We start from the raw sequence: 26,145 nt of genomic DNA, 5'->3' as shown, positions 1-26,145 counted from the left end.
AGTCAGCCCGTTCTCTTGATCTACCACAATGTACAAAATATATAACGCCTAACCTAACCAGGAATGCACGAACCGAAGCAACCCACTTAACCTAACCAACCAATGCCTAGAACACGTGGATATTAGTTGAGAAGACGGGTTGTGGTGTAACAGAATATTCAAGAAGTGCGAGAGGTCAGTACGAGAGCACACACACACACATTAGCTGCCTGGCAGAAATGTATATGTGTATCACTCAGAATGTTCGATATATGATTATTGTTTGTGATGTGTCTAAATACGTATATATTTGTGTGTGTAAATTACTAAAATTAACACGTGATGAAAAATGTGACAGTATCAGACCACGGAGGAAGATATGAAATAGGAATTTCCTTAAGTACTTTCGTATTTAATAATACATCTTCAGAAGGGTCATGTTCAGACCCTCGCCCCGTTCAGTACAAGTTGTAGTGAACGGGGTGAGAATAGCTTGAGGTACCTCATCCCTTTGTGTGTATTTATACCTCAATAAACTTATTATTTCAATTTGAAAGGCATGAGCAACGTCGCAACAAGATCCCGTATACGAAGTATTTCTCACCGCCACCCAACGACAACAAATTTATTCGAGTTTCCGTAAAAAAGCATAACACAACAACTGATATACAATCATTAGTAAATCTCAAAAGGAAATTACTATTACTAAAACCTAATTATTACTATTATGATTACAATTTTGATTGGCAACTCAGTGATTAATGACAGGTGATCCGGTTGGCGAACTTAATCCCTTTCAATATCTTTGGTCATAAATGAGTCTTTAATAACCTTCCGTCGGTTGATAGGCCTCAGGGTCAACACCAAATCAAAGCAAGTTTTGATTTAGTGTCTCGTGCAACCACATAACGAAAAATTAAATGAGAAATAAAGTGTATATCAGGTATATAAGATGTGGTATACAAGACTAGAACACCATCAACAAGTTGTAGTACATTCTGCTACCTGCCCTGATGACGTAAATATACAGGACATATGACATGCAGGTTTCCAGCAACCAGGAGGCCTGGTCGACGACCGGGCCGCGGGGACGCTAAGCCCCGGAAGCACCTCAAGGTAGGACATCATTATTAATAATGATGTCCTGGATAATAATAATAATAATGTGTGTGATGGGCGTCTCAGGGACGAATGCTACCTAACATCTAAATAAATTGTCATCCACACTTCCGTGAAAATAAATGGACGTCTTCCTTATTAAGACTACTCAATAGCTCGGTCAATAGAGCTTCACGGTTCGAGTCTCCTAGAACCTAGGTGAATGGAATCTCTCTCTCTCCATGTTTTCCATCCTCCTCCTCCTCCTCTTCCCTGCCATCTTTTCCTGCCCCACTCCCACCTGCCCTCCGCCCCTCACTGCCCACTCTTCCTTACCTTGCAGCCTCGCAGGAACTTGTGGTCTATAATTAGCAGATTAATAACGCGGGGGAGGCGCAGGCGGGGGTATATAAGACCATGGTGAGCTTAGCGGCTTACTGGACTCCAGACTTGCCTGCCTGCCTGCCGCCCCCTATCTCTGCTTTCCTCTCCCCGTTTCTCCCCAGGTGAGCCCTCCCTGCTTCTCCCCAGGTAAGCCCTCCCCACTTTTACATCTCTCCGCCCTCTCTGAGTTTCGTGGTTAACCGACGCATATGCTGAACACTTTATCTGTGCTCTGATCTATAAACTTATTTCTCGCGAAAAAAATACTGTATTGCTCTTGACGTAAAATACGAGGAGAGATACGGAAGCTCAACAAAAACCATCAAAAAAGACATAACGGCTGAATGTTCGCAACAGTGACAGATTGTGTTGATTGTGTGCGTAGCAGTGAGAGATTGTGTTGATTGTGAGCGTGTACAGTGTCGTCCCGGAGAGGGTGGGGGGGTCAACTACCTATAGCTCCGTTTATATAGCTTTCTATGGAGAAAAAAGATGAGCTTGAAAGCACATGAAACTTCGTTTGGGATTTGGGATGACAAGTGACCAAATGCTGAGAGACGTCAGCCCTGTTAATCGACAGCCTCAGCGTATAGTCTCACAGACGCTAGCCCTGCCGATGTCAGCTCAACAGATGTTAGTCCCAGCGACGTCAACTACACTGACTCCAGCCCCAGTGACGTCAACTACACTGACTCCAGCCCCAGTGACGTCAACTACACTGACTCCAGCCCCAGTGACGTCAACTACACTGACTCCAGCCCAAGTGACGTCAACTACACTGACTCCAGCCCAAGTGACGTCAACTACACTGACTCCAGCCCCAGTGACGTCAACTACACTGACTCCAGCCCCAGTGACGTCAACTACACTGACTCCAGCCCCAGTGACGTCAACTACACTGACTCCAGCCCCAGTGACGTCAACTACACTGACGCCATCTCCAATGACGTCAGCAGCACTGATAGTAGTGATCTGGTAACTGTCTAGTGATCTAGTTACTGTCTAGTGATCTGGTTACTGTCTAGTGATCTAGTTACTGTCTAGTGATCTGGTTACTGTCTAGTGATCTGGTTACTGTCTAGTGATCTGGTTACTGTCTAGTGATCTAGTTACTGTCTAGTGATCTGGTTACTGTCTAGTGATCTGGTTACTGTCTAGTGATCTGGTTACTGTCTAGTGATCTGGTTACTGTCTAGTGATCTGGTTACTGTCTAGTGATCTGGTTACTGTCTAGTGATCTGGTTACTGTCTAGTGATCTGGTTACTGTCTAGTGATCTGGTTACTGTCTAGTGATCTAGTTACTGTCTAGTGATCTAGTTACTGTCTAGTGATCTAGTTACTGTCTAGTGATCTAGTTACTTGATCTTGTAATCTAGTCAGTGTTTGTCCTAGTGATCAGGGGGCCTGACGGCTGAGTGGACAGCGCCGGGGATTTGTAGTCCTAAGGTTCCGAGTTCGATCCCCGGCGGAGGCGGAAACAAACGGGCAGAGTTTCTTTCACCCTGATGCTTTGGTTCACCTAGCAGTAAATAGCTACCTGGGAGTTAGACAGCTGCTACGGGCTGCTTCCTGGGGGGGGGGGGGGGGTGTAACAAAAAAGGAGGCCTAGTCGCGGACCGGGGACGCTAAGCCCCGAAATCCTCTCAAGATAACGTCAAGATAGTCACTGTCTAGTGATCTAGTCAGTGTCTTTACATCACCGCTACTGTGACCAAAGAGCCAAAGCTCAATCCCCCGCAACCACAACTAGGTGAGTACCGCCGTCTGGTCAACACACGACGCCGCCGCCGCCGCCGCCACCTCGGCTGCCAGCCGCCACCACCTCGGCTGCCAGCCGCCACCACCTCGGCTGCCAGCCGCCACCACCTCGGCTGCCAGCCGCCACTTACAAGCACGGGCCACAAACAAGAAGCAGCAGCTGGAGCCGAGAGCGAGGCTGGTGAATCGTAATGAATGCTTGAGAGTTGACTCTGGTTGTATTTATATCCTCCGGTAGTGCTTGGGGGTCTGTGCGTGTTGCGTGGGTGTGACCGGCCACTGCAGCTGCCGATGTTTTGACATGTTCCTGATGTGATACAGAAACATGTCAGAACCTCCGTACGTGGGACGCCCGTGACTTCAATGTCCGTGGCCCAGGGCGACCTACAAGGAAATTCGACTGTGGATTATCAAGAACGTTTGACCCTGCTAGAAAACAGAAGTTATGCATTTTCAAGCTTTGACAATTCACAACGACTGTATGAAGTATCTAGATATAAATTACCGACCAGTATTTAGCGTTTTGCCTCATAGGGCCACATTACGTAGTCACTACGTAATGACCCTTAAGGATTACGTAGTCAAATCAAACCGTATATTTATAACCGCGTCTCAAAATATATTTATTTATTTATTTATTTTATTTATTTATATATACAACATTCTTAAGCAGCCATTATAACGCGTAGCGTTTCGGGCAAGTCCTTAATTCTATGTTCCCTGGAATACGACCCTGAGAAAAATCATTTAACAACCAGGTACCCATTTTGCTGTTAAGTTAAACAGAGATTACAGTTAAGGGTTTAATTTTGCGCCCAGTCAATCCTCCCCGGCCAGGATACGAACCCAGGACAAGGTAATCGAGAAAAGCCAGGCGAACGTCTTAACTACTACACCACGGGGACTGCACAACCAAAATATAGTTCCCAAATCCTTTCCATGATATTTTTCTTTATAAAATAACAAAAAATGAAAAATGTCCTGCGCTCAAAATGCATAAATTATCATTGTAAAAATTATGTCATTCGAAGGTCAATAAAGAACCGTCCACCGTATGCCTAATATAAATGTATTTTGCACATGACTCATTCACATAAAAACATATAATATAAATTCGGTTATGTTCTACATTCATTATTAGTATCACATTAACGAGGCGCCCTTAAGCGCACTGACTATTACAGTCGGCTCACAACCAGTGACACCAGAGTTCGAGCCCCCGCGAACAGGTGGAGATATGTGTGCTCATAATGCTCCCACAGTTTGCCAGCGCAGGTCTCTGACCACATGGGTGACTGCCCGTCCTGTGAGACTGGGGCTAGATTCAGGAAAAACTTACGCAAACACTTACGAACCTGTACATCTTTTCTCAATCTTTGGCGGCTTTGTTCACAATTATTAAAGTTAAGGAGCTTCGAAGCACCAGGAGGCTGTTTATAACAATAACAACAGTTGATTGACAAGTTTTCATGCTTGTAAACTGTTTAATAAATGTAACCAAAGCCATCAAAGATTGATGAAAAATGTACACGTTCGTAAGTACTTGCGTAATTGCTTCGTGAATCTGGCCCCTGGGGCTCTCTTAGCATCACGTAGCTCGCTCTTGTCTAGGGAGGCTACATAAATGCTGACCAACCTAAGTATGCTAATAACAGCAAAGAGCATACTTAATTACACACGGTACATCTTGACCTAGTCATCAAAGGGAAGGGAACTATCAGGGGAAACCGACAAGCCATTAAGACTATATAGCCCTGGGAAGGGGTCAGGGTAAGGATTTGGGATGGGACGGGGGAAGGAATGGTGCTCAACTACTTGGACGGTCGGGGATTGAACGCCGACCAGCATGAAGCGAGACCGTCGTTCTACCGTCCACCCTAAGTGGTTAGGTTGACCTAGTAAGATAAGTATCTGAGAGTTAGGGTACTGTTGTGGGTTGCATTTTGAGAACGGCAGTCGTTGGCCTAGGAGGACCTCGATTAGCATAACAGGCGCCCTGTCCTTGACAATGAGAAACCATTTGGCCTTGACGGTGAGAACTCAGCCCCGCTCCTGTGCCAGGTAAGTCCACTACGGGCTCACCATAGCCCGTGCTACTTGCCCCGCTTCTGTGCCAGGTAAGTCCACTACGGGCTCACCATAGTCCGTGCTACTTGCCCCGCTTCTGGGCCAGGTAAGTCCACTAAGGGCTCACCATAGCCCGTGCTACTTGGAACTTGTTCCAAGTAGCTGAATCTATAACAACAGCGACGGTGAGGAATTATTATAATTCTCGATGTCGGGGAGAGAAAGTCAGCTATACTTAAGCCCAACGAGGTCCGGCCTCAGGCCCACTACTCAAATTCAAATTCAAATGTTTATTCAGGTAAAGTACATACAGTCAAGGGGTGATACAAACATTGATGAATTTATAGATAGAGCTATACTGCTACTGACCTGCCACCGGACGTAACTCAGCCTAGCATTTTAAAAGCACTACAATCACCTTCTGTGGTTGATTCTTCAACAAATCCCTGAACTATATGTTTAACAAATCTTTAACCCTGTCCATGGAGGACAGAAGAAACTGTATATATGCTGGTTAGCTTTGTTATTATGTGGCCACGTCTGTGGTAGAAAATAATAATAATAATAAAATCTGGATGTAACTCCACAACACTTCACCGACTCCTGGGTACCTGTTTAAAGCCTTGTAAACAGTGGAAACAGGTGAAAAGAAACATGTCCAAGAATTTCTGTCCCGTCAGGGAATCGAACCCGATTGTGAGTCGAGAACGAAGCAAACTGTATTACAAAACCCTTGGTCGTTCAGCCCGTCCTCCAAACAAAGATCCAAAAGTGATTCCATGCACCCGCCAAACCCCCTGTTTATGAATGAAAAGCGGTTTACACACGACTCACAACTGCTGACGTTCGAACATATCCGGAACAAGTGCTTCACTGACGAATTTTGTTCGAACCACAACGCTGTAAATGCTTCACCCACGTAATACAAATACAATAATCACCAACAGAACCTAAACACCTAACCTATGCCTATTTATACACAATATGCTAATATTTTATAATATTAATTTATACTTGAGAAAATTCCCGTTTTGAATGAACAGCATGTTAAAATATATGAATGCATCTGTGAGGTTGACCGCTGAATGTAATGGACATGAGTCGAGGACGGGTTGGGGTGGGACAGTTTAGTTCATTTATTATGCATCCCATACCCATCGTGTGGGCGGTAGTGGAAAGGGTTACAGAGGCACATAGGGGCTCAGGGACTGAACCCCGCAACTCATTTAGCTAAGCAAGTTACAATCTTAGAAATAGTTGAGCACGTATCCTTTAACCTGATGCCGCTGTTCACCATCAGTAAATAGGTACCCGGTAGTTAGGTAACTTTTGTGAGGTTTCATCCTGGGGGAAGGTCAGTAGTTACAACTTGGAGAGGGGGGGGGGCCTAGATACAAGCCTAACGTATATATATTACTATATTATATATATTGAATTATTATATACACAGGTTTCCTGTTTCCGAAAAAAAGGAATTAAATGGTTATCTCTCAGAATGTTCGGCAATATGTTTATTGTTTGTGATGTGTGTCTATATGTATGTATGAACACGTTGTACTGAACGGGGTGAGAATAGCTTGAGCTACATCATCCCTTTGTGTGTATTTTACCTCAATAACCTTATTTCAATTTCACTACATAGCGGGTGTTTGGTAATATGTTTATTACTTGTAATGTGTGTATATGTATATATTAACACGATGTACTGAACGGGGTGAGAATAGCTTGAGCTACCTCATCCCTTTGTGTGTATTTTACCTCAATAAACTTATTTCAATTTCACTTTCAATTCAACTACATAGCGGACAATATATCAGTACAGCCCAGCAGTCAGGTTATGGGCGGCTGACAGGTTATGACACGGCTGACATATGAGTCGTGCCCAGCCTGGCTATGGAGGTTTCAACAATCATAAGAGGCTTCCACTCCCCATCAACGGTATCCCCCCCCCCTGCATTCTGCCAGGTGAGAAAACAGTTAAGCTACCGTTTTAATCTCATTTTCTCTCATCAATCTCTTTTAAAGAAAGTGTTAAACAAAAAAGACCGTTACAATGGTGGACTGTGGATAATAGTTTCTTCTTTTGTAATTAGAGGGTTCAGTTCCTGAACCTATTATGTGCCTCTGTAACCCTTTACACCACCGCCCACGGGATGGGTATGGGGTGCATAATAAAGAAAGAAATTTAGAAATTGAACAAATCAACAAATGCAATTCAGCTTTAGATAGACAATGTTAACATCAGATTCAGCTTAATTTATTTATTATGCGCCCCATACCCATCTTGTGGGCGGTAGTGGAAAGGGTTACAGAGGCACATAATGGGCTCAGGGACTGAACCCCACAATTTAGCTAAGTAAGTTACAATCTTGATGAACTAGTTACAAAATTCAGTATAAGTCGTCACATCAACAATGGGTTCGAGATCGACCCCCACAACAGCAATAAAAATGATGAAAAGTTCCTTGGCCTATACTTAGACAAGAGACTCATCTTTAGCACCCACATACAACATATAACTAAGTCTCTAAAACAGTTGGTATACTCTCTAAAATCACATATTAACTAAGTCTATGTACCTTACTCTGCTATCCTCTCACTATATTATGCACTTATCTATCCCCATCTTACATATGGTATCTGTGCATGGGGTTCAACCTCTGCAAAGTACCTTAAGCCCATCATCACCCAGCAAAAATCTGCTATCAGAACAATAACAAACTCTGCTTTCAGACAACACACAGCTCCTCTGTTTAAATCCCTAAACATGCTAAACATAAATTCACTCCACACACAATTACATTTACAAAACCCCTTTCTTAGGTGCAAACCTTGTTCTGAAACTCTTCCTGAACAGATGTAATAGAACACAAAATCACCACATCACACATAAATATCTTTGATATCCCCCAGAGTCAAACCTAATCTGTGTTAGGTTTGACTCAGCTGTCCAACACTCCAAGCAAATAAAGGGACCTGGTCTATGGCACTCACTCCCTAACGAATGGAAAAGCTGTCCAACTTTTTCCTTATTCAAAAGCAAAACCAAAACGTATCTAATTTCACCTTCATAGTTTCTTACCTAGTGCTTTAACTCGCTCTGTATCTAATCCCAATCCCCTAATATATGTACATTGTAATCATTGATATCATGGTTACCTGGTTGATACCTGGTTGATGGGGTTCTGGGAGTTCTTCTACTCCCCAAGCCCGGCCCGAGGCCAGGCTTGACTTGTGAGAGTTTGGTCCACCAGGCTGTTGCTTGGAGCGGCCCGCAGGCCCACATATACCTGGTTGATGGGGTTCTGGGAGTTCTTCTACTCCCCAAGCCCGGCCCGAGGCCAGGCTTGACTTGTGAGAGTTTGGTCCACCAGGCTGTTGCTTGGAGCGGCCCGCAGGCCCACATACCCACCACAGCCCGGTTGGTCCGGCACACCTTGGAGGAATAAATCTAGTTTCCTCTTGAAAATTATGAATGTTATATTGAATGCATATTCTACTGTATTATTCCTTGAAATGATCCTCAAATTGTGCTACAATGAACCAATTGATAACCCTGAAATTTTACCCTAATGTAACTAGTAATCCTTGTCATTATTGTATATTAATCTATTTTGGGGTTGTCTTGAGATGATTTCGGGGATTAGCGTCCCTGCGGCCCGGTCCTCGACCATGCCTCCTTTTTGTTACACCCCCCCCCCTCCAGGAAGCAGCCCTCCTTTTTGTTGCACCCCCCCCCCCCCCCCCCCCACAGGAAGCAGCCCGTAGCAGCTAACTCCCAGGTACCTATTTACTGCTAGGTAACAGGAGCATCAGGGTGAAAGAAACATTTTGCCCATTTGTCTCCGCCTCCACCGGGGATCGAACCCAGAACCTCAGGACTACGAATCCGTAGTCCTGAGGTTCCGAACTCGCTGTGTAGGTAGGTACTCGCTATGTAGTTAAAAAGATCTGGAAATTATCTACTTAAAATTATCTGTTAAATTAAGGACTTGTCCGAAATACTATGCGTGTTAGTGGCTTTACAAGAATGTAAATGAATCATCATCATTACTATGTACTCTTTTAACTCCAATGTACCTTCTTGTATATAAGTAAATAAATAAATAAAAATAAATACAAATAAATAAAAATAAATAAATAAATAAATACACATATATACATTTCCTTGGGATATTTACGCTGATAAATCTCTATACCTCTAAATAAACCCTGACTTGCAACTCTATTTTTTTATTATTTTTTTAGATGGATGTACAAATATTTCTGACATTCTCAGATTCCATTGTTATTCTCTTCGTTATGTAAACTGCAATATTAAATCACATCTACCCAAGAACCTTTTGCTATTAATTCACAAAATTCTATACTATCGAAGAATATAACATGAGTTCAAGAGCCCACATTGTGTACAGTGTATCCACAGTTGCTATAGGTACAATCATTTTAAGATAACAGGTTGATTTTTCAGATTCATTTACAAAGTGATATGGGAAGTGAAAGTAGTGTTGCTGAGAGTGTATATTGGGTCATATCTAATCTGCAGGTGATGCAAATGAACGTCAACGTTTGACCAGACAACACACTAGAAGGTGAAGGGACGACGACGTTCCAGGACGGACCGAAACGTCGTCGTCCCTTCACCTTCTAGTGTGTGGTCTGGTCAAACTACTTCAGCCACGTATATGCGACTCATCGCCTGCAACGTCAACATATAGCCTAGCTAAAGCCATGCAGTAGGAACAGCTAAGTTTGCTGAATTTATTGGCTGATACTCAGACATCTCGCTCTCTTATGCTAATATAGCCTACTAACTCAGTCAAAAGATGAGGATTCAAATGTTCTTTACTAGGCTATGTTGCTCTTAACAAATGAGATAAGCATGCATTCTGAGCTTAAAATATTGATTGCCAAAGCACAGTGTGGTTTCTATATGGTATCTAAAACATAATTGCCAAGTTAATTCTGCAGGGACAGAAATTGTCGGCATATTGACTATAGACATAATATAATAATAATATTGTTAATAATTTTGTATTTGCTATACATATAAATAAAATTACGTGGCATGCATTTAATTCTAATAATTAAACGATTTATTTACAACAATTCTACATTTTTCAGATCTTTAAAAACTTCTAGACAGAATGTCCGACGATGTTGACACCACAGCTCTTGTTATGGACAATGGCTCCGGCATGGTCAAGGCCGGCTTCGCTGGTGACGACGCTCCCCGCGCCGTCTTCCCCTCCATCGTCGGCCGTCCTCGTCACCAGGGTGTGATGGTCGGTATGGGTCAGAAGGACGCCTACGTCGGTGATGAGGCCCAGAGCAAGAGAGGTATCCTGACTCTCAAGTACCCCATCGAGCACGGCATCATCACCAACTGGGACGACATGGAGAAGATCTGGCATCACTCCTTCTACAACGAGCTGCGTATTGCTCCTGAAGAGCACCCCGTTTTGTTAACAGAAGCCCCTCTCAACCCCAAGGCCAACCGTGAGAAGATGACACAGATCATGTTCGAGACCTTTGCTACACCTGCCATGTACGTGGCCATCCAGGCCGTGCTGTCCCTGTACGCCTCTGGTCGTACCACAGGTATCGTGCTGGACTCCGGTGATGGAGTGTCCCACACTGTCCCCATCTACGAGGGTTATGCTCTTCCCCACGCTATCCTTCGGCTTGACCTGGCTGGCCGGGACTTGACTGCCTACCTGATGAAGATTCTCACTGAGAGAGGCTACTCCTTTACGACTACTGCTGAACGGGAAATTGTTCGTGACATAAAGGAAAAGCTATGTTACGTCGCACTTGATTTTGAAAGTGAGATGAATATTGCCTCCTCCTCTTCAAATCTGGAAAAATCCTACGAACTTCCTGATGGTCAGGTCATCACCATCGGTAACGAACGTTTCCGTTGCCCAGAGTCCTTGTTCCAGCCTTCCTTCCTGGGTATGGAATCTGTTGGTATCCATGAGACCGTCTACAACTCCATCATGAGGTGCGACATTGATATCAGAAAGGACTTATTCGCTAACAATGTACTCTCAGGTGGCACTTCAATGTACCCTGGTATTGCTGACCGCATGCAGAAGGAAATCACAGCTCTGGCTCCAGCTACCATTAAGATCAAGATCATTGCTCCTCCCGAGCGTAAGTACTCCGTCTGGATCGGTGGCTCCATCCTGGCCTCTCTGTCCACCTTCCAGACCATGTGGATCACCAAGGAGGAGTACGATGAGTCCGGCCCAGGCATCGTCCACCGCAAGTGCTTCTAGATTACATTGTAATCAAATTGTAACATTATCTGTAACTAAATTTCTTGTATCATATAGCATATTTGATCGAACCGAACCCTAATAAACAGTAAAAAATTAAAGTTGTATTTATCTCAGGACAGTATATTGAACATATTAAAACGAGTTTCCACGGAAAACATTTAATTGTCTTATTATGGTTAAACCATAAAAATGTTGCTTGTAAATGCATAATTAACAATGTACATCTTGCTGAAATAATTTGAGCTACAGACTTTAATCAATACTGGAAGCAAAGGACAAATGACCACGTTGATCACATATGGAGACTCACGAAATATTTACCAAATAGCATTTACACTTTTCTAGGACAGTTTGGCATACGGCATATGTAAGTAAGTTCAGTAATCAACAGAAACCTTGAAAGATTCTCCTCAAATGAAAATAAAATCAACCACTTTAATTGCCAGCTTAAAATTATCTATTAGAAAAAGCAATATAAAATTAAATATGTTTCATAGTGGAATTTTTTGTATGTATGTATGTATGTATGTATGTATGTATGTATGTATGTATGTATGTATGTAAGTATGTATGTATGTATGTATGTATGTATGTATGTATGTATGTATGTATGTATGTATGTAAGTAGTGTCACATTTGGGTCGTGACGGTACTTGATATTATCAAACTTGGTCGTGAGGAAAAAGGTTTGAAGAGCCGCGCTCTATAAAACGTCAAAATATGAAGTAGAAAATACAAATCCCTATTTAAAAAAACACCAACTATGACACACCCACGTAAAAACTCTAAAATGCAACTCCCCCCCCCCCCACAAAGAAAAATCCAAACGCCTAAACAAAAAATAAAAAAAAGGCATATCATGTTAGCCTCTCTTGCAGCGTCCTCACCCATGGCATGCTAGGCTCCGTGTTCCTGGGTGACTACCATTAGCAGTAACCAGTAACTAAGGCTAGCCACCCATGCTCCGTGTTCCTGGGGCGACTACCACCAGCAGTAACCAGTAACTAAGGCTAGCCACCCATGCTCCGTGTTCCTGGGGCGACTACCATCAGCAGTGACCAGTAACTAAGGCTAGTCACCCATGCTCCGTGTTCCTGGGTGACTACCACTAGCAGTAACCAGTAACTAAGGCTAGCCGCCCATGCTCCGTGTTCGTGGGTGATTACCACTAGCAGTGACCAGTAACTAAGGCTAGCCACCCATGCTCTGTGTTCCTAGGGCGACTACCACAAGCAGTAACCAGTAACTAAGGCTAGCCGCCCATGCTCCGTGTTCGTGGGTGACTATAACCAGTAACTAAGGCTAGCCGCCCATGCTCCGTGTTCGTGGGTGACTATAACCAGTAACTAAGGCTAGCCACCCATGCTCCGTGTTCGTGGGTGACTATAACCAGTAACTAAGGCTAGCCACCCATGCTCCGTGTTCCTGGGTGACTATAACCAGTAACTAAGGCTAGCCACCCATGCTCCATATTCCTGGGTGCCGACCACTAGCAATAACCAGTACCTGAGGCTTGGGGTGGCGGGGGGTTGGCAGGAAGGCCGCAGTATCAATTTACATGACTCGAGGCTGACGAGAAGTTCTTGGATCTCAGCTACATTCCCAGGTGATTCTTTATCACCTCTTGAGCCCCCAGTTAATTTGTTCCATTTCAATGCAGAGCAAATTAACGATTCACAAAGAATGATTAGATCATTCTTCGTGACTCTTGAATACAGAACAACAATGACAGAAAAATCCCCTAAAAAAATAAGTTTTTTTGCAGGAACTACGAAACATATATTATGATGTTATTTGGTCCAATACTGGACAAATGTAGGTAATCTGGGTCAATATTGTGTCTAGAAAATCCATATTGATAATCCAGTTCAAATTCTAAAATTACATTGTTCCGACGCTTCCTTTGTTGTTAATGTCCTTGGCCAATAATCCTCGAGAAATTTTGATATTCATTGGCAAGTTTTCACCAGCGAGGAATTTAAACCCACCCACACAAGCGCTGTTGCTGGGAATATATATAAATAAGCACAGTGGTCTTGCGGTCAGTGTGTTCTCCACGCACCTCTCGGCCAGGACCTGTAAGTGACCATAAGGAGTGTAGTGGGTGGGGGAGTGCGTGACACTGGTAGGTGGGGGAGTGCCGTGACTAGTGGTAGGTGGGGGAGTGCCGTGACACTGGTAGGTGGGGAGTGCCGTGACTAGTGGTAGGTGGGGGAGTGCCGTGACACTGGTAGGTGGGGAGTGCCGTGACACTGGTAGGTGGGGGAGTGCCGTGACACTGGTAGGTGGGGGAGTGCCGTGACACTGGTAGGTGGGGAGTGCCGTGACACTGGTAGGTGGAGAGTGCCGTGACTAGTGGTAGATGGGGGAGTGCGTGACACTGGTAGGTGGGAGAGTGCCGTGACACTGGTAGGTGGGGGAGTGCCGTGACACTGGTAGGTGGAGAGTGCCGTGACTAGTGGTAGGTGGAGGGAAGTGTCGTAACATGTGGAAGGTGATTGATTGATAAGGATTAAGCCACCCAAGAGGTGGCACGGGCATGAATAGCCCGTAAGTGGTAGATGGAAGGTGTTTACCTAAGGTCTTACCTAACAGTGTTTACCGGGGAGTTAGGTGTAGACCTTCCTGCCCCGCCTACTTGCCTCGCTGTACGTGTTTGCGTTATAACTGAACTGTTCTGACGTTTAAGTTCTCTCTTGGACCTAGTCTTAAGGTTGTGGGTAGAGGTGGCTTCCTCAACTTCTTCTTTCGGTGCATTCCACTTGTTGACTACCCGTACAGGGTACCTGTTGATGATTTCGGGGATCAGTGTCTCCACGGCCCAGTCTCTGACCAGGCCTTTAAGTAGGAGACGCCTTACATCGGCCTTACATTCCTGAGGCTCATTTTCACTTCCAGTTTCCACTTGTTTCCTCTTGTCCTACTTTCACTGAATTTGAAGAGGATTATCCTTGTCCACCTTTTCTATTTCCTTTATTATCTAATATGTCGTGATCATATCATCTCTGTTCCTTCTGTCCTTTAGAGTTGTGAGATTTAGTTCCATTAGCCTATCCTCGTAGCCTAACCCTCTTAACTCTGGCACCAATTTTGTTGCAAACCTTTGCGCATTTTCAATGTTAATTTGATGCTTCATAAGGTGCGGATTCCATGTCGGTGCTGCATATTCCAGTATTAATTTAACAAATGTTGTGTAGATGGCCTTGAAGGAATCCTGATTTGGGTTTCTTATATTCTTATATTTCCCGCGTCCCATATGCTGCCGATGTTTTATCCTGTTTATGTTTGCCTCCGGTGTTTGTGTCATGTCAGTAGTGAGTTGTCAGTGTTATGACAAGTAGTGTAGACAAGGGCTTACCAATAATATTTATGCGTTTCGTTGAAGTTGTCACCATCTTCGGAGGCAGAGGGAAATTGAAATTGAAATAAGTTTATTGAGGTAAAATACACACAAAGGAATGAGGTAGCTCAAGCTATTCTCACCCCGTTCAATACATCGTGTTAATACATACATATACACACATCACAAACAATAAACATATTACCAAACATTCTGAGAGATAAACATATACAATTCCTGAGGCAGAGGGAAGGAGGATACAAATTAGGTGAACCAACATTACACATTACCATGTAAGATGAGGTGAAGTGCCGTATTAGTCGAGGGTGGGTGGGCAGTAGAAGTGTAAACTCTCTTCATTCACCTCCATCCTCACATCTACACCTGCAGGGGGTGACAAAATTACACGTAAAGGTGCTTGGTGGTCATCAATTCAATTTCTTTCTTTATTATGCACCCCATACCTATCCCGTGGGCGGTGGTGTAAAGGATTACAGAGGCACATAATCGGTTCAGGAACTGAACCCTCTAGTTCGTTTAGCTAAGCAAATAACAATATTTTGACGCTAGTTACAAAATTATTAATGGTATATATACATGTACACATACTCATACATACATGTACATATATATATATACGTATACATACACATACATATTTAATCACCCACACTAATACACACATCAATAATCTTTTGTCACAAGTGATTCAGCAAGAGGCTCGGGCCGTGGGTAGCCATATCAGGGCAGGATTCTTCTCAAGAGACCAAATATATCTTCTTAATGTAGAGACCAACCATCGCATTACGTTGACTTTCCCCCACACCCAATTATTAACAAGGGTAACTAACTTATAAAGTAACCAAGGTTACTCGCCCCCCCCCTCCCCCTAAAAAATCCAGTTGAAAACTAAACAAAGCCAGTTAAAATATTTACAACAAACGAACAATGTCATTCCTTAACCCCAGCTGACTGTGAGACGTGCCAGGCAATACTGAAGACATTTTTTTTATTGCTAAGCTCTGGCCACCGTTACTGCTGATAGCATTTCCTACTCTGGCCAACCCAGGACGGGATGCTATTAATTAACGTTGTCATCCTAGCCCGAGCATCACCAGCCCCCCTTAGCCATTTGGCTGATGCATTTACCCCCATATGTACGGTAATTATTTTGTGACAAAGAACACAGATTGAATACTTTAAGCTTATGGATACGCCTGGCTGTATCTAAGTGGCACGTCCCTCGGGTGTTTATTGTATAAAAGCGTATACATGCTCTCAATAGGCATTACAGATTATGTAGGCGAAAAACAATATAGTGTTTTAGTAGTACACGTCAACACAACTAAATGCACACCAATTTGCAAGCACACACACACACACACACACACACACACACACACAGAAGCACGCATATTCAAGCATTAACTCCTACAAGCTCATTAACCTCAGCCCTTCCTCCCCCATGAAAAAACATTCACGCATGCCCATACCGACTCAAAAACACAGACACATACCAACATTACTGTAGACACACAAAAGGGCCTGAAAACTTATTTTATCAACATATACAGTTTTGTGTTTCCGGGCACAAACAATCGGTGGCCTAGCCAGAATTTAATGTTTGAGTTGATACGAGTTGGTCTTGGTTAAGATTTACCAAATCTTAAATCATTAAAAGATTTTCTTCTGCTAAGACAAAATCTGAAGAATACGGAAGTTGTCGATATAACGACAACTTTACTTTTAAGTTTCCAAAAGCAACATAAGAAATGATAAAGATGAGTTACGCTTGTTTCTAAGAGATTTATGTACTTATTGGGCCAATTCAAATATGTTCTTTGTAAATATTTTGAAGATTATTTGTACCTGATAAAGGGTATTCACATTAAGGGGATTAATTACTTAATCAAAGAAATCTAATCATTGTATTAGGCTCTTTCTTCACAAAGTCATTCAGTGCCATTGGTATTTGATAATCTTGATTTAAGATTTCAGATAAGTTATGAGTTAAATAAAGATATATTTTATATTATTACAAATTTACATTTCCTAATTTAATTGTATGCTGTATAGCGTTCTTCATTAACAAAATAATGTATACCAGCGCCTGCAATAGGAGCTACGGGGCTCAATTGGGAACATATTTGGCGGAGCCTAAAGTTCAAGCCTAGGTCTGTTTTAGTGAAATTATTTATTAACTTTTTTCAGAAAAAAACATTCAAGGTATAAGTGAACAGCATTGTAGGAAATAAATAATTTTATTTTTTAGATTTATAAAAACTGACATTCATCAGCGAAATAATTTATTATTGATTACCAAAATATTGAGATAATTTTTTTTTTTATCATCCCATCCTCCTGTTTAGATAGTTCTTTTAGAAATATACTGATATAATAGACAATTAATAGAACTTGGCACTATTCACTTTATACAGTCTGGAAAAAAATATTACTTAAATATTACTAGGCCTGGTATAGCATATATATATATATATATATATATATATATATATATATATATATATATATATATATATATATATATATATATGACAATGTCAGACCACGGAGGAAAAATGAAACAGGAATTTCCTTAAGTACTTTCGTATATTAATACATCTTCAGAAGGAGTTGACTCCTTCTGAAGATGTATTAATATACGAAAGTACTTAAGGAAATTCCTGTTTCATTTTTCCTCCGTGGTCTGACATTGTCACATTTTTAATCACGTGTTTATTTTCGTGATATACACACACACACATATATATATATATATATATATATATATATATATATATATATATATATATATATATATATATGTCGTACCTAATAGCCAGAACGCACTTCTCAGCCTACTATTCAAGGCCCGATTTGCCTAATAGACCAAGTTTTCATGAATTAATGTTTTTTCGTCTACCTAACCTACCTAACCTAACCTAACCTAGCTTTTTTTGGCTACCTAACCTAATCTTACCTATAAATATAGGTTAGGTTAGGTTAGGTAGGGTTGGTTAGGTTCGGTCATATATCTACGTTAATTTTAACTCCAATAAAAAAAAATTGACCTCATACATAGAGAAAAGGGTTGCTTTATCATTTCATAAGAAAACAATTATAGTAAATATATTAATTCAGGAAAACTTGGCTTATTATGCAAATCGGGCCTTGAATAGTAGGCTGAGAAGTGAGTTCTGGCTACTAGGTACGACATATATATATATATATATATATATATATATATATATATATATATATATATATATATATATATATATACATATATATATATATATATATATATATATATATATATATATATGTATATATATATATATATATATATATATATATATATATATATATATATATATATATATATATATATATATATACATACTATATTTTGCCTCAGGTGGCGTGTATTAGACCTGGGATGGCCAGAAGAGGTGAGGTTAGATTTTATTAGCAACATAATTACAAAAATGTTTCCGGTTTGTCCAAATTCCATAGAACCAAATTTTACTTTCTAATTGTGCATTACATCAATATATGTACGATGGTCCACATCGTTACTTATGTGGACCATCCTAATCCCCCTAAACAGGGGGATTAGTTGTTATATATACAGTGAAGCATATTGTTGTCTATCACTAGATAAGGAAATTATATGTTAAAAATCTTGAGTGTAATAATTACGAAAGGGAATATTCAACTTTTATATCCCGTCTCATGTCCAAAAAACAAATTAACTCTGGACTGCATCAACACAAAGAATCCTTTAAAAGTCATCAAATTAATATACATTATGCGAAAATTAATAATAATTTATGTAGGACTTCGCTTTTTATAAGATAATATTTAAAGTTTACATGTCGATTTACAGTTTTCATCTAGGGGAATCCTTACACAATAACCATGTGCGACGACGAGGAACTGGCTGCCCTAGTGGTCGACAATGGCTCCGGCATGGTCAAGGCCGGCTTTGCCGGTGACGACGCTCCCCGCTCCGTCTTCCCCTCCATCGTCGGCCGAGCTCGTCACCAGGGTGTGATGGTCGGCATGGGTCAGAAGGACGCCTACGTCGGTGATGAGGCCCAAAGTAAACGTGGTATTCTCACACTCAAATACCCTGTAGAGCACGGCATCATCACCAACTGGGACGACATGGAGAAGATCTGGTATCACACCTTCTACAATGAGCTCCGTATCGCCCCTGAGGAGTCCCCAACAATGCTGACTGAAGCTCCTCTCAACCCCAAGGCCAACCGTGAGAAGATGACACAGATCATGTTTGAAAACTTTAATACTCCTGCAGCTTATGTTGCTATCCAGGCTGTGCTGTCCCTGTACGCCTCTGGTCGTACCACAGGTCTGGTGTGCGACTCTGGTGATGGTGTCTCTCACACTGTGCCTGTATATGAAGGTTTCGCCCTTCCTCATGCCATCCTTCGTCTTGACCTTGCTGGTCGTGACCTGACCAACTATCTCATGAAGATCATGACTGAGCGTGGCTACTCCTTCACCACCACCGCTGAGCGTGAGATTGTCCGTGACATCAAGGAGAAGCTTGGCTATGTTGCTCTTGATTATGACAGTGAAATGAATGTTGCTGCCGCTTCCTCCTCCCTGGACAAGTCCTACGAGCTCCCCGACGGTCAAGTCATCACCATCGGCAACGAGCGTTTCCGTGCTCCTGAAGCTCTCTTCCAGCCTTCCTTCCTGGGTATGGAATCTGCTGGTGTTCACGAGACCGTCCACAGCTCCATCATGAGGTGCGACATTGACATCAGGAAGGATCTCTTCGCTAACATTGTCATGTCTGGTGGTACCACCATGTACCCTGGTATTGCTGACCGCATGCAGAAGGAAATCACCAACTTGGCTCCAGCTACCATCAAGATCAAGATCATTGCTCCTCCCGAGCGTAAGTACTCCGTCTGGATCGGTGGCTCCATCCTAGGATCTCTCTCCACCTTCCAGACCATGTGGATCACCAAGGAGGAGTACGACGAGTCCGGCCCCAGCATTGTTCATCGCAAATGCTTCTAAACAGCATCATTTTAAACTTTCAATCGTATTAACCTACATAATTTAAAGATTTCAGATATATTATGAGTTAAATAAAGATATATTTTATATTATTACAAATTTACATTTCCTAATTTAATTGTATGCTGTATACAAATGAAATATTCTATCTGAACGAAATATACTTATGAATAATTAGTTACGCTAGTACACATGTTCCAACGCAAGGTAAATTAATTTGCTATATTGGAACATTACGGCCAACAGTGAATAAAAATACATTTTCTTATATAAAAAGATGTAAATGTGCTGCTTTTGGTTGACTCGGTGCCCAGAACTGGGGTTACTCTACTACTGCCTTCTTGGGTGGACAAGACCGCATAATCTACAGACGAGAGCGACCTATTTATTTTTGTTTCCTTTTTTTAATGAAGTAATTTGCATTTGAATATACACCGAATGTAATTAAACATGGAATAAATGCTTTGTTTACTTTTAATCCTTAATTCTATTAGCAATGAGGGATATTTAAGCAGGCGATGAGTCACAATAACGTGGCTAAAGTAAGTTGACCAGACCACACACTAGAAGGTGAAGAGACGACGACGTTTCGGTCCGTCCTGGACCATTTTCATGTCGATTGTATATTTAAAGGGATATTTAAAGTTGACAAATCTGGCAATCTGTGGCCTTCCTAACCTTGACAGTGGGAAGGTGTTTGAATCATTACACCCAGTTATGCCTCACAAGGGGTACATAACATTACGACTGGACATCGGGTCTCTTCTCAGTGACTGCAATATTTAGTAGTATTTAATTTATGGGTTACATTAATATCTATTGAAAATACTGTTGTTGTTGTCGTCCATGTGAATTAATATTTCAGTTAGTAGGCCACCATCATGCATAGGCAACGCTTTAAGATACAGACACTATAAATTAAAATGAACCTCAGTATATGATAAGAGATTCTGTGTATGAGCATTTACTCTTATAAATTTACAGTAGTAAGATATTATGCATATGTAATATACTGGAGGGGACACCTGGCATAGCGCGGGTGGCAGAGACCACATCTTAATTACGCACTTTCTCATTGTAACTATCGTCATCAGTGTAACCTTCTTTACTACACATTATCACTATATCCATCTTCACTATAAACTACCATTATCACTAACAATCTTTACTACACACTTTTTCTCACTGTAACATCTTAACTACTCGCAGCCATTACCACTGTAACCACCTTCACACACCGTGCAACACTGTAACCATCTTCACACACCGTGCAACACTGTAACCACCTTCACACACCGTGCAACACTGTAACCACCTTCACACACCGTGCAACACTGTAACCATCCCAGGGTTGCACGACCATCCTGATCACTGTAACTATCCTCACTATCCAAGAACCAGTGATTTCCCCATCAAACTTCCCTTTCCTTCACCACCTTCTCTACTCTTCAATACCTTACCTCTCCTTCACCCAACAAAAAACTACAAATCACCAAACATCTACATATCACCCAACTAAACACAACAAATCCCCAAACAAAAAAATACAAAAATATGCAACAAAAAATATAAAGCTCCCAATGAAAGCAACCTTGGCCAACAAAACACTATAAATCACCCAACGAAAACTACACATCGCACAACAACAACAAAAACTACAAATCACCAAGCAAAACATTAATAATCGCCTCACAAAAAAACACTACAAATACTCTAAAAAAAAACCACAAATCGCCAAACAAAAAATCCAAATCGCTCACAATTAATTCCCTAACCTCTGGCGACACCTAAGTGATGGTGTCGTAAAGACACTGAGTGTTTTGTGCTGCTGACAGAGAGTAAGTGCTGTACACCTACACTCCTGATAATACACAAAGGATGCTCTCTCTCTGTCTCTGTCTCTCTCTCTCTCTCTCTCTCTCTCTCTCTCTCTCTCTCTCTCTCTCTCTCTCTTTCTCTCTCTCTCTCTCTCTCTCTCTCTCTCTCTCTCTCTCTCTCTCTCTCTCTCTCTCTTTCTCTCTCTCTCTCTCTCTCTCTCTCTCTCTCTCTCTCTCTCTCTCTCTCTCCATGCGGGATGAGAAGCGTGTAGTTGTAAGTAGTGGCGCAGTATTTCACACCTGGTCTAAGAGTTCAGCTATTCTAACATACAATGTGTGGTATGTACGCCATAGAGGCATATTTCTAACAACTATCTTATGCTTATAGCTTAGTTAATAAACGCTTGAATTCGTTATAGTTACACTTCTTTACTGACTCATACAAAAAGTAAATGATTTAAAAAAAGAAAGTGTACTGAACAAGTTTGGAAGAGAAACACCCCCTCACCAAGTGACCACTAATGAAGCTTCCCAATCACTATTTGCACATAAATACACTGTTATTTCTGCTTTTTAAAGTCAATGAATGGCCCTGCGGTCAGATAAAGTTCATTTCATGCACCAGTAATATATATTTTCTCTCTCTTTAAGCTAGTAACACACAGAAAGTAGACCTCAAGCTTCATGGTCATCTGCTATTATATATATCTTAATACGTAACAAGCAGCAAGGCACAATACAGCACATTAAAATACAATGAAAATAGCGATATAATTCAATCCGCATAAATGTATTTTTCCTCTCTGACAAACACCATAGTTTTGATATTACAGAATTAAAACCCAAGGAGGAGGAAGGAATCATAAGAGCTAAGCGCCAAGCCATTACGACTATATAGCTAAAACCCAAGGAGCAACACTCTCTTGTCAGGGATTACAATTTACTGTTATGAGACGGCATAAATTCTTAGTGTTATCTAACTCCCACCGCGCCCTGTAGAAAATGGGATCAACTTTCATGTGAGTAAGAGAACAAGAATTTACCTTTGAAGTAGACCAACTTTATTTATCTAGCATGCACTTCTTTTTTTTCAGTCTTGCCGGTGTTCCCTATAAAAGAAAATGTTGTTGACGCAGGTCTCTTAGTCTGCTCTAAGATTCAGGTACTCGGGGTAAGTTGTGTTTGGTACCTCCCATCTGTGCTACAAAATCTGTTTGAAAATAGTGGATTACTCGATCCTCCAAGTGTCAATACCTTTTGCATCAACCTGAATGAAAACTTCTTTAATTCGTATTTGTTATTTGCCTCTCAGAGGAGAGAAGTACTAAGTTCACAACTAAGTAGTGAACCAGCAGTACGATTATAGTGTAGACACGCGTCCGCCATAATACAGGTGTGTGTATCTGTAGACAAGAATGTTGGAAGCACTCATTTGCATCAAATTTCAGTTAATGTTCTATAATGGGTAAGTTATCGGATGGGAAAGCAAATAAATATTCAGTGCATATATTACTAGTAACTAGAATGAGTCTACATGTGCAAAATGAAACCTTGTGTTTCTGGACAGTGTTTAAAGTTTTAAAAGAACTTAATAACTGTAAAGTTGCACTTATCACCCTCTTGCATTAAAAAGGTCTGCCTAGGTTCGAGCCACATACACACACAGGGGGCCAGATAGCTGAGTGGACAGCTCTCTGCACTTGTAATCCTAGGGTCCGGGTTCGATCCCGGCTGATGGCAGAAACAAAATGGGCAGAGTTTCTTTCGCCCTGATGCCTCTGTTACCTGGCAGTAAATAGGTATCTGGGAGTTAGACAGCTGTTACGTGCTGCTTCCTGGGTGCGTGTGTAAGTGTGGGAAAAAAAATGTAGTTAGTAACAGTTGATTGATATTATTATTATTATTATTATTATAAATCAATATTTTCAGGTGGGGGTTGACTGAGAACATCAACTATGTGTGACGACGAGGAAGCGACGGCTCTTGTCTGCGACAATGGCTCGGGCATGGTCAAGGCCGGCTTCGCCGGTGACGACGCTCCCCGCGCCGTCTTCCCCTCCATCGTCGGCCGAGCTCGTCATCAGGGTGTGATGGTCGGTATGGGTCAGAAGGACGCCTACGTCGGTGATGAGGCCCAGAGCAAGAGAGGTATCCTGACTCTCAAGTACCCCATCGAGCACGGCATCATCACCAACTGGGACGACATGGAGAAGATCTGGTATCACACCTTCTACAATGAGCTCCGTATCGCCCCTGAAGAGTGCCCAACAATGTTGACTGAAGCTCCCCTCAACCCCAAGGCCAACCGTGAGAAGATGACACAGATCATGTTTGAGTCCTTTAACCTGCCCGCCACTTACGTTACCATCCAGGCTGTGCTGTCCCTGTACGCCTCTGGTCGTACCACAGGTCTGGTGTGCGACTCTGGTGATGGTGTCTCTCACATGGTCCCCGTCTATGAAGGTTTCGCCCTTCCTCATGCCATCCTTCGTCTTGACCTTGCTGGTCGTGATTTAACTGCATACATGATGAAAATTTTAACCGAACGTGGCTATTCCTTCACCACCACCGCTGAGCGTGAGATTGTCCGCGACATCAAAGAAAAACTTTGCTACATTGCCCTCGACTTCGAAAATGAGATGAATGTTGCTGCAGCATCTACTTCACTGGACAAGTCCTACGAGCTCCCCGACGGTCAGGTCATCACCATCGGCAACGAGCGTTTCCGTGCTCCTGAAGCTCTCTTCCAGCCTTCCTTCCTGGGTATGGAATCTGCTGGTGTTCACGAGACCGTCCACAGCTCCATCATGAGGTGCGATATTGACATCAGGAAGGATCTCTTCGCTAACATTGTCATGTCTGGTGGTACCACCATGTACCCTGGTATTGCTGACCGCATGCAGAAGGAAATCACCAACTTGGCTCCCTCCTCCATCAAGATCAAGATCATTGCTCCTCCCGAGCGTAAGTACTCCGTCTGGATCGGTGGCTCCATCCTGGCCTCTTTGTCCACCTTCCAGTCCATGTGGATCACCAAGGAGGAGTACGACGAGTCCGGCCCAGGCATCGTCCACCGTAAATGCTTCTAATTTATAGTTTTAAATTGAAATTGATGTATGTCAGCTGAAATAAAGATAACTTTAACAAAATTGTTGTTAACATACTCATTACTCGAGGTTGAAGCGTATCCCCGTCAAACACAGCAAGGGGTTCATCCACTAATTCCCCCAACACACACACACTGTTATGACAAAAATCAGCAATACCTTTCAGTACTTACTACAGGTGGGTGTGGGGTCATGTTGGTCTGCGGCCTCAGTAATGAGTCAATCGCTCTTTCAGAAGCAATGGTTTAGGGTTGCACTTTAGCCCTTAATAAACCTTTAATAATAATTATGCCGAAAGCTGGCTAGATCATGCATAATATAGAAGAAATGTTTGTATATAAATATATCTCGGCCAACATACCAACAAACGCACACAAGAAAATAATGCTCGTTAACGTTCTTTGAAGCTGATAACACTTTTCTCATCAGTAATCTATTCGAAAACTTTGGTTAATTGGGTTGGCACTTTAAGCACAGCTATAAACTGATGCAACATTTAACCGGAGCACAAGTAGTTGATTATATACAAATAAAGGCAGTTGACCAGACCACACACTAGAAGGTGAAGGGACGACGACGTTTTGGTCCGTCCTGGACCATTCTCAAGTCGATTGAGAATGGTCCAGGACGGACCGAAACGTCGTCGTCCCTTCATTTTCTAGTGTGTGGACTGGTCAAATAAAGGCAAATTTTAATACCAGACAAGGAATGAAGAGCATCATCAACAACAACGATCTTCCTTGAGTTCCATATTCGCACTGACGGCTCCAAGCCAAAAGCAGATAGAGTAAGTCTCTAAGCTTCCAAATGGTGTAACAATGTGATTGGAAGCTACACACCATATTGAGGTATTACCATACATAGAATTTAAGTACATCTGTCTTGCAGCCCTCTAAGGTTGTATAGTAGCAAAAAAATGACGATATCTGGACCTGGTGACTGCATGAAAGTGAGACAGTGTTAATTAGTTGGTGACATGTTAAATAATGGCTTGTTACAGCATTTTTCACATCTCCCAACAATGAGTTGGGAGATGGGGCGGCCAACCACAGAGGAATAGCAAAATCAGTCAAATAAAGGCGATTGGAAGGTTAATACACCTCTGTTCCCAGTGTCTGAAACGCATGGCCCCTGGGGTAGGAGTACCTTGGGATTTCTCAAAGAATTGGGTTCCAGGATCATTGACATCACCAGAGACCCAAGGGGCTGCCAGTTCCTTGTTTCAGCGCCTCAACCTGGCGATCCAGAGGGGAAA

The 26,145-nt window shown here is 42.2% G+C and overlaps 3 protein-coding genes across 8 annotated transcripts in view; 2 read left to right on the top strand and 1 right to left on the bottom strand.

Moving 5' to 3' along the window:
• LOC123766797 (nuclear exosome regulator NRDE2) overlaps positions 1 to 26,145 on the bottom strand; it is a 177,868-nt gene that overhangs the window by 39,641 nt on the left and 112,082 nt on the right. For 4 of the 5 annotated variants that reach the window (XR_006773873.2, XM_069307548.1, XM_069307550.1 and 1 more), the window contains one exon: positions 15,202 to 15,295. Coding sequence is in view for 4 of the 5 variants with exons in the window: in XM_069307548.1 (XP_069163649.1) it covers positions 15,202 to 15,271 (70 nt within the window). In the remaining variant the exon portion in view is untranslated. Of the gene's footprint in view, positions 1 to 15,201; positions 15,890 to 26,145 lie in introns of those variants that run through there. The other variant, XM_045756188.2, reaches the window with a different exon arrangement.
• Positions 1,501 to 11,669, top strand: LOC123766803 (actin, muscle-like). The gene is made up of 2 exons (XM_045756194.2): positions 1,501 to 1,583; positions 10,412 to 11,669. Exon 2 carries the CDS (start codon positions 10,435 to 10,437, stop codon positions 11,566 to 11,568), a length of 1,134 nt encoding a protein of 377 aa, XP_045612150.1. The 5' UTR covers positions 1,501 to 1,583; positions 10,412 to 10,434; the 3' UTR covers positions 11,569 to 11,669.
• LOC123766798 (actin-2, muscle-specific) lies at positions 13,559 to 24,932 on the top strand. 2 transcript variants are annotated; one of them, XM_069307553.1, is made up of 3 exons: positions 13,579 to 13,649; positions 22,878 to 22,954; positions 23,713 to 24,932. In XM_069307553.1, the coding sequence occupies exon 3, from the start codon at positions 23,739 to 23,741 to the stop codon at positions 24,870 to 24,872; it is 1,134 nt and encodes a 377-aa protein (XP_069163654.1). In that variant the 5' UTR covers positions 13,579 to 13,649; positions 22,878 to 22,954; positions 23,713 to 23,738; the 3' UTR covers positions 24,873 to 24,932. The 2 variants fall into 2 exon arrangements, with proteins under 2 accessions (XP_045612145.1, XP_069163654.1); XM_045756189.2 differs by lacking the exons at positions 22,878 to 22,954; positions 23,713 to 24,932 and adding an exon at positions 18,801 to 20,426 and having other exon boundaries at positions 13,559 to 13,649.

This window comes from Procambarus clarkii, chromosome 60 (genome assembly GCF_040958095.1).
Source record: "Procambarus clarkii isolate CNS0578487 chromosome 60, FALCON_Pclarkii_2.0, whole genome shotgun sequence".
In the NCBI taxonomy this organism is placed as follows: Eukaryota; Metazoa; Arthropoda; class Malacostraca; order Decapoda; family Cambaridae; genus Procambarus; species Procambarus clarkii.
The sequence above is the reverse complement of the archived record's forward strand: the minus strand, read 5'-3'. Positions and strand labels throughout refer to the sequence as shown.